We start from the raw sequence: 9,930 nt of genomic DNA, 5'->3' as shown, positions 1-9,930 counted from the left end.
GGAAATAAATAAGTGTTTGTAGATATTTACATTTTGTTTTCCCACTTTTCCATTCAGTTGGACAAAAAACAATTGATGAAAATATATTACTTCCCATTATCTACTTTCTTTCAAGGGAAGTAGAAACATGAGAAATTGTTTTTTTTTAATTTTCTTTCCTTTCTTCGTACTTTGTCTTATAAAGTTTATCGGTTGAACAAAGAAGAGTGAGACGTAAAATACTTTAGAGAAAAAGTCTTTTTACCTCAAAATTTGTCCATTTTTTTCAAAATGCCCATAAAGTTTTCAAATCGCCATTATCAAAATATGCATCAGCTTGTTAGATCTTAACTCGCCTATAATCTCTAGGGCACAAATCAATTTGCTCCCTAAATACATTTTTAAATTTAAATTTTGACTTGTATTATTAGAAAAGTTTAATGTGTTTGAAATTTTGGTCACAGGCTGATTTGCAACTCACCTTTTGACACCATTATATGCCAACATAGTGTAGTTTTAAGTTGCAAATTGTTTTATAAATCAGATTGTGTCCTATAAATTTAAGATTTGTATGGTTCTGGAGTCACAAGGTCATCTTATGACTTGTGTTGAAACCAGAAATTCAAAAAAAATTATGATCTCACAAAATTTAACGCCAAGTTGTTTTGCAAATCAACTTGCATTATAAAAGTTGATATTATTTTCAAACAAAGTGGCTGTAAGTCGATTTGTAAAGAGCTTGCAGTTGAATTTTTGAAAGATTTGGATTTTTTAGGGTTTTGGCTTCAATACAAGTCATAGCATGGGCTTGTAATTTTTAAAAAATATTCTTGTTGAATTTAGAAGGCTCAAGCTAATTTGTAAAATAGCTACACTCTGAAACTTAGCATTGTGATGGCACAAAATCACTGCTAAAATTTGAGGCACATTAAACTTTTCTCTTGACTTTAACACAAAATATAATGTGTTTGTCACTCCAGAAATATTAAAATTTTTAAACTTTTGAGTCCTTAGTTTGTGCCTTGGAGATAACAAACGAGTTTGAATTTTTAATTTGAGGGTATTTTGACAACAGAGTAAACCACAACCCAATGGCTTGACAAATTTGCTCATTGATCTGGTTTAAAAATATTATTTTGGAGAAACAAATTTACTATGAAGAAATATGTCATTGCTAAGTTTAAAAAAATGATAAACCAAGGTTCTTCGTAATGGTTTAGTCTTTGACTATGCAATCTCTTAACAAATTATATATCAATGCTATCTAGATAGGTTACGTTTTCTCTTTAGCTCTAAAGTTATTTCATGATATGTGATCTTCATTTACCAAAAAATAGATGGCTTTTAACAATGCATCATATCATTCACATGACAGAAGTAGAATAATCTTCTCCAAAAAACAGTGATGAAATACAATAACCAAAGGTTTGAAATTTTCTGGCCTTAAATTTTGTTTCAATCTATGTATTGAATATTAAAAAAAAATCACCTCATGGGTGAAAATCTAATGCTTGGAAATAATAGCTTATAGAATGTTGCAAGCTTTATGATCCCACTTTCTTGGAACCATTATTCAAATTTCAGGCTACGTGCCAACTCCTTTAAACAGCCAACCTCGGAAATGCATCCTTGATGTTGATTAATTCCTTCATGGCATCTTCCATATGCAGTCGATCTTTTGGTGATTCCTTGGAGCACAAAATGCCAACTCTAAGCACTGAAGCAGAGCACTCTAGCATTCTCATTTTTGATTCATTTGTTGATACATCTGCACCACCTGCTTCTTCTATTTCCATCAAGAGGTATGGGTCTAATATCTCAGCGATTCGTGTAGGAAGTGCCATTTCAACAAATTTGTGGATGTTCATTCCTTCTTTGAAGGTATCACTAGTAGGCCCCTTTCCAGTAAACATCTCCAGTAGAAGTATTCCGAAGCTGTATACATCCCCTTTAGCTGAAACTTTAGTGGTCATTCCATATTCTGAAATGTATATAGAGCAGTGAGCAAGTTTTTGAAAGATCAAACTAGACGGACAATAAGAAATTCTGTTGAAAGTTCAAGTTTTCCAAGGAGTCTTAATAAATTAAGATGCCACAAAACACAACCTATTATATGCATCTTGAAAAATATAGAATGTTAAAAAAAATCATCTGGAGGAGCATAAATATGAGCATGTTCATGGATTCCTATGCAATAATTATACTAAAGATAATATTCATGGATTGTAACAAATGATGATGATCTATACCAGTGATTTTGTTCAAGACAAAAATAAATAAACAGAATAAGAGTGCATTGGCTAGGAGCATGTTCTTTTGTTGAGATTATTCTTAGTAAAATCAGAACCCAGAATAAGGAAATTAACATACTGGCTAGTTTTGATGACTGCCAATGTTCTTGAATCAAAGGGTAATTGAGAAACAAACCTGGAGCAACATATCCTATGGTCCCTTTCAATGTGGCTGAATTTGTCTGTCTCAGGCTTGAACTTGATGAACTTGCAGTTTTGACAAGAAACTTGGACAATCCAAAGTCACTCACATGTGCAACCATGTTATGATCCAAAAGGACATTGCTTGGTTTCAGATCACAGTGGATCATAGGGGTCACGCCATGATGATGGAGGTATGTTAAAGCTGAAGCCACATCTATAGATATGTTCAGTCTTTGGTTCAGGCTTAACCTTTGTAGTGCGCCCTCATCGGCTTTAGGATAGATCCAATTCTCCAGGCTGCCATTTGGTAAAAACTCAAACACTAAAGCTTTGAAATCATTCCCTTGGAAGTCAATACTCGAACATAATGTTAAAATCTTGATGAGATTTCGATGCTTGATATTTCTTAAAGCTTCACATTCTGACATGAAGCTTTTTAAAGCCCCTTTTTGCTGGAGGTTGAGTACCTTCACTGCAATCACCTCGTGGCCTTCCCAATCTAGTTTCCCTTTGTATACAGATCCAAAGCTTCCCTTGCCAATTAGATTCGCAGGTGAGAATCCTTCTGTGCCTCTGAACAGCTCAGCAAAAGTGACCATCCTGTATTGCTCCACGATGTGCGAGTTGACATCAGAAAAGCCTCTTGACTTTTGAAGCCGACGGCAAATTGCAAACAGGCAGACAAGAAGCATGATGCAAAAAAACACTCCCGATACTGAAATGACTACAATTAACTTTTTGGTTAGACGTTTGCTCTTTGGCGTGCATGATGGTAAGCTGAGCTCTGGGAGGCCTCCACAGAGGTGACTGTTTCCTGACACTGAAAATGCAGTAAAATTTTGGAAAACCCCACTTACTGGTACTTCCCCTTCAAAATAGTTGTAGGAGAGATTAAGAAAAGACATAGTGTTAAATAATGGTATGCTCCCAGTTAAGTTGTTGCATGAAAAGTCCAACACTTGAAGGCCTTTTAATTCACTGAATGACTGCGGGATTGATCCCTGGAAAAGGTTATTTTGCATGTAAAGATACTGCAGGACTTGACATCCGAGGATTGTGCTAGGCAAGCCACCAGACAGCCTGTTATTTGAGACATCTATGGTTTCGACGTTCCTCAACTTTCCAATATCTGAAGGCAGTGTTCCTGTCAAAAAATTGTTTGAAACATTGAAGATGATGGTGAGGGAGGGGATAGAGAGGATTTCTTTTGGTAGACTACCACTTATGTTGTTGGCTGCAAGGCTTAAGATAGCTAACGGGCACTTTCCAAGGCTAAGAGGTATTGGACCACGCAATTTATTGGTGTCGAGGACTACGATATACAATTTGGTAAGATTGCCTATTTCTGTAGGGATTTCTCCAGTCAAGAAGTTGCTACTCAGGTTTATTATTGCTAACCTGTTGATGCTTCCCAGTTCTTTAGGAATGGTACCACTGAGACGGTTGGACCGCATATCAATTATTGATAAGTTAAGATTTCCAATTTCTGCAGGAAGGCTTCCAGCAATTTGATTTTCATTGAAGTTGAGCACTTCAAGATTTTTTGACAAATTGCCTATGGATTTGGGGAACATGCCACCTAAATTATTGCCTTGCAGTTCCAAAATTCTAAGGTGGGTGCAGTTGCTTAAAGCATCAATAAAACTCCACTCTGCAATACTTGTTGCTTCCAGCTGATTACCACCAAGAGTAAGTGTATCTAGATTTTTCAAGCGGCCCAAGCTTTTAGGAATGATCCCAGAAAGATGGTTGGCTTCCAGCTTTAGAACTCGCATATTGACAAGATTCCCAATCTCTAGTGGGATAGTGCCGTTGAGATTGTTGAAATGCAGAAAAAGTATAGTTAATCTGCCAAGATTGCCGATGCTGGACGGGATGCTACCTGAAAGTTGATTACTTGACAGGTAAAGCTCAACAAGGGATGAAAGGTTACCTATTTCAGGAGGAATTGGGCCTCTGAATTTGTTGGCAGATAATGAAAGTATTGTCAAGGTTGAAAGGTTCCCAATCTCAGGAGGAATTCTTCCGCTGAGATTATTATTCCAAACGTCGAGGTCCTGAAGCTTTGGGAGGGAGTAGATACCACTTGGGATCTCTCCTTCAAACATATTTTTTTCCAATCTAATGAATTGTAGGTCTAAACAGTTGCTAAGGTTGCCTGGGATGGTCCCATGCAACCTGTTGACACTCAGGTTGAAGTATTGGAGATTAGAACAATTCTGAAACAGAGACAACGGAATCACATCTTCAAGAGAATTTATCGCTCAGAACGAGACTTTGAAGATGAGAAAGAAGGCCAAGCTCCTGCGGAATGGGACCATTAAGTTGGTTCTTACGGAGATGGAGCTTCTCGAGAAAAGTGAGGTTGGCTAATGATGCAGATATTGGACCTGCTAAGTTGAGGTTCTCCAGCTCTAAAGCTGTGACTCTAGGTTCACCTCCAAGGTTATCACATGCGACTCCTCTCCAATGGCAAAAATGGATGGAAGTGTTCCCCCAGGAAGCTAATGCTTCGGATGGATCAGAGAGGAGAGACTTGAAGGAGATGAGAGCATGTTGATCAATGGCTACTTGGGAGGAGGGAATTGCAAAAGAAAAGAGCAAGAGGAGCAAAAGGATGGGGCATGACCATAGAGAAGATGGAGAGGTTAAGCATTTCACTCTACTTGCCATGCAGATTAATGATCTCCTGAAAAATGAAATTTTGTAAGAGGAAGACTGATTCGGGTTGCGTTGCTTGAGCCTTGCACAATCCTGCCTTATATAAGTCACTGGATGAATGCTGTACGTTAGAGGTATCCCATGTTAGATGGAAATGAAGAAATGAATATAGTCAGTCGATGCTTACTGATTCATTATCGCTGCATTAAATATAAATAAAGCTAAAGCTATATTTTATTATCCAAAATAAAAAGAAAAGTCAAGCGTTCACCACACGGGCACGGGCAGTAGAATTTTCTACACTGTCAAGTCTTATTAGGTCGGAAACTTAAGCCATTGATTGTCGCATTTTATGTGAGTCATTGATTGAGGGATCACTCAGTATAAGGACACGTTCGGGGAAGAAAAAGAGCAATTATGTGAGTCTTTGGCATAAAACTTTTTTATGTGAGTCATTGACTGATCGGGGGGAGGATTGAGAGGTTGATAAGCCTGCACATGACAAGAGGAGAAGAAAAAGCTTGAAACAGCAGTCTTGTTTCAATTCCATGTTGATATTTTCTTGGACTGTAAGGTGGGTGAATACTTTGGATATAAGAGTGGCAATTAATCTTGAAAAAAAAATATTATAAGAGTGGCTTAATCTAATTTTTCTTATTTAATTATTTTCTAGTTAACCTGCCTAATATTATTTTTAGCAGTAAAAATTGCTATAAACCTGTAATAATTTTAACAAAAACTGCTTAAATATTAATTAAAAATTGTTATATATTATAATAATTTTTGTTATACATTGTCACTGTTTTAGTAGTGACAGTGTTGGAGAAATATATTTTAACAAGTAATTTTAACCAATATTAGAATAATTTTGATAAAATTAAAGTAGCTTTGACCATATATTAAAGTTAATTTTGTCTAAAATTATTATAAAATATTAAACTGACTAATAAAGAAAGATATTTTTGGATGAAAAATTTAGATAAAATACTGTTTTGATTTTTTTTAAACATAGGGTATTTTTTATAATAAGGGAAATAAGAGGGTTCTTATTTTTATTAGAAAAGAAAAAAAATTTCTCTTTGAAGATCATGCAAGAGGTGATTTTTATGGCAAATCATTATCATAATAATAAATGAAAGCAACATATTACCTCACACTCTTGGTTCAAATCGAAAGCTACAATTCAAAGGTTTTTATCACTAACTTTTCAGGTCAGAAAAATGTGGAATAAAATATAGTATTTTTTGTGATAAGAAAATTAGATGCTTTACTGCAAAAAATCAAAGATCAAAGATCAAAGTTAGAAGGAATCAGTAAGCATAAAATGTTCCCCAAGTTAAGATGCATTATTCATTCATTGGTTTTTATCATACTTGTATAAATAGGTATTATTACCAAACACAAAAGTTTTGATGAATCTGTAGCAATTCATATCCATATTATCTACGAATTTAGATAGAACAAATTAACAATACTTTGCTAATTTGCTTCAATCAAGTGAATAAAACTTGACATAACTTGTCCTTGAGAAAAGTCTCGAGAAGACGCCGTGCTAATTAAGGGATCACAATAGAGATTAATATATAGAACATTAATGATATATTTGACGAAGTATATCTCGTAGAAATGTATCTAAATTTTGTTGTTTATTTTTCTCCTTGAGTTCGCATCCTGACAATTGGACTTCCTCTTACAATAATCAGATGTCTGATCAATCGTGATCTATTTGAATTTTCTCCTGCATATACTAAGTATCCTTGAGAAAAGTCTGAAGGAGATGCCGTGCTAATAAAGGGATCGTAACAGGGATTGATATGGAACATTAATGATATATTTGATATAGTATATCTCATGGAAATGTATGTAAACTTTGTTGTTTATTTTTCTCCTTGAGTCCACATCCTGACAATTGGACTTCCTTTTACGATAATTAGATGTCCGATCAATCATGATCCACTTGGATTTTCATTTGCATACTAAGTGTCCTTGAGAAAAGTCTGGAGAAGACGCGGTGCTAATAAAGGGATCGCAATATGGATTAATGAAACATTAATGATAGATTTGATATAGTATATCTCATGGAAATATATCTAAACTTTGCTATTTATTTTTCTCCTTTAGTCAACATCCTGACAATTAGACTTTCTCTTATGATCATCAAATGTCCGATCAACTATGATTCACTAGGACTTCCTCTTGTATAGTAAGTATTCGGTCAACGGTGATTCACTTGAATTTTTTCATTATCAAATATTCGTCAACCTTGACATACTTGACTCTTCTCTTCACCGTCAAGTATCCAGTCAATCTTCACTTACTTGACTCTTCTTCAATATTGTAAATATCCAATTAATTTTGATCTACTTGACTCTTCCTTTATCATCTTGATCAAACACCATATTGATCAACATTTATCATATTAGTCAAACTCTATCATATTGGTCAAATATTGAAACTCTTCAATTTGAGTCAACACGAACTTGATCAATCGATTACACTAATAAAATAATCTATAAAAAATTAATAAATTCTAGATTTTTTACTTTCCTAGGACCTTAATTTATCATCTCGGCATTATCTATGCGTTATCATCTTGGCTTGCCTCGCCAATGATTCATCCTCTGGTACGACCTAGCTAGCTAGGAGCTTTATCCTCTTTTTTTTTTACAAAAAAAGTTTTATTTTATTATTTTTTGTTTTACAGCTCTTCCATTTCAAACTGTGAATAATCAAAACTGTGGTTTCATCTCATCATAAGCTAACAAATCTTTTCTCGCTTGGACTGCCCTTCATATTTACAATATCTTATAAGTCGTCTAGTTTACTTTCACAAGTTCTCATATTGCAATTGTGCAGTTAATTAATTTCTTGTGTAATTTTTTATGCATGATTGTTCTAAACTTAACTTGGTGTTGCTTTAGTTTCATTTTGTCAAATATCTTAATCTAGCTACTACGAAGAACTTAAATATAAATAAGTTGGATTTTTTTTCTCTCTTTTCCAATTGTTTATTTATTGCATTAGGAATCAAGATAAGTAGTTAACCTTGAATTATATGATGCATCTGTACTAATTCATATCCATATTATCTACAATTTATTTTATGGAAGTTTAAATAAAATAAAATATTTAATTTGGGTCCCTCTCACTGGGAGAACACTGTTATTGGTCTTCAATCAGGTGTAAAGAACTTGACGTGACTTTCCTCGAGAAAAGTCAAGTCAGAAGACACTGCGCTAATAAAGAGATTACCATAGGGACTGGGAGTAATGAGCATTAATGATATGTCTGATGTGATATATCTTGTTGAAATGTAGCAAAATTTTGCTTCTTATTTTTCTCCTTAGTCCACGTCTTTAGAATTTTCAACTACTGATATCTCAATCCATCGATATTGGACTCGTAAGTTGGTCGACTGATCAAGAGTTGAATTTATTTTGTGTCCTGGAGTGAATATGACGTGATTTGTCCGGTAGAAAATTCTGAAAATTTTACCTTGTTGGACTAATTTTTAAGCCATGAACATTATCATAATAAGAACAGATAGCAACACATTAATTATCTCACACTCTCAAGTCGTAAGCTACAGTTCAGAAGGTTTTTATCATTGATTTGTCAGATCAGAGATCGATGGAAAAGTGCCGAGAGAAAAAGGTGGAAAAAATACATTATTTTTTTGGTAAGAAAATTAGATACGTTAATTATATATTACTGCAAAAGATCAAAATTAGAATTGTTACGAGATTACGGTAAGAATCGACAAGAAGAAAATTAAAGAACACACACAGATTTACGTGGAAAACCCTTGACGGGTAAAAAACCACGGGCAGAGAAGAGAAATTCACTATCAAAAGGTGGAAGACAATGACGGCACACAATCTTTGTGTTTTACAAGTCTCATTGGAAACCCTAGCAATAATAAGCTTTTATAATAAGGAACAATCCATATCAACCGTAGATCTGTCATAATTTGATTTGATCCATATCAGCCTTAGATCTATCATAATTTGGTTTTCACCATATATGTCGCACCGCGACCTTTTCAGATCGGATCACACGGATTTGGGTCATCAATATCTAACAATCTCCACCTTGACACGAATTCCAAAAGCAAATAGCAACTCAACACAACACGTCTTCAAAAGAACATTCTCCACCTCTTCCACAAAAGCCCTCACGGGCAAAGCTCAGCAACGAACACCAACCAAGTTTAAGCAATGCTTAAACTTGGATATAGGGAGTGACTTAGTCATCATATCGGCAGGCATGGTTGTCAAAATCGCGAGTCAACTCGGCGAGTTTACGAGTTTACGAACTATTATTTCAATTCCGTGTTGAATCAGCTTAAAATCGGCCCCCCTTGTAAACTCGTAAACTCGCGAGTCAACTCGATAAACTCGGTAAACTCGCGAGTCAACTCGGTTAAATTCGGTAAACTCGGTAAACAAAGGAAATCTTTGTTTGATGTCTTCCTTTTATCAAATTTGGACAATGGAAGCTTATTTGGTGTATCTATTGGACTATTTTTGTATGAAATTTTAAATTTGTCATTTTGTAACTTGATGTTGAAACATAAATTTTGAAAATTTAGTATCTTTTCATGTTAAATTTTCATGTTTAGTCTTTTTTATATGTGAAAACATGTTGTTGATAACTATGTTTATGATTTTTTTATTAAATATGTGAAATAGTGATTGCTCTTATGAAATTATGATCAAATATATATTATTTGACATTTTATAACTCTTTTTTGGATTATCTGTAAACTCGTACGAGTTTACGATACGAGTTTACGATACGAGTTTGTGCACCCCTAATCGAGTCAACACTGGAATCGCGAGTTTGACAACCTTGT

General features: G+C 34.6%; 1 protein-coding gene across 1 annotated transcript; it reads right to left on the bottom strand.

Annotated features, from left to right (window-relative positions):
* Positions 1-1,326: 1,326 nt before the first annotated feature.
* Positions 1,327-5,087, bottom strand: LOC141816857 (uncharacterized). The gene is given in 3 exon segments (XM_074704587.1): positions 1,327-1,960; positions 2,407-4,675; positions 4,677-5,087. Coding segments are annotated over 3 exon segments (3,060 nt in total). The 3' UTR covers positions 1,327-1,580.
* Positions 5,088-9,930: the final 4,843 nt, after the last annotated feature.

This window comes from Curcuma longa, unplaced genomic scaffold (assembly GCF_044706935.1).
Source record: "Curcuma longa cultivar G26 ecotype Majalengka, Jawa Barat unplaced genomic scaffold, ITB_CL_G26_1.1 contig_18442, whole genome shotgun sequence".
NCBI lineage: Eukaryota > Viridiplantae > Streptophyta > Magnoliopsida > Zingiberales > Zingiberaceae > Curcuma > Curcuma longa.
This window is presented reverse-complemented; position numbering and strand designations above follow the sequence as displayed.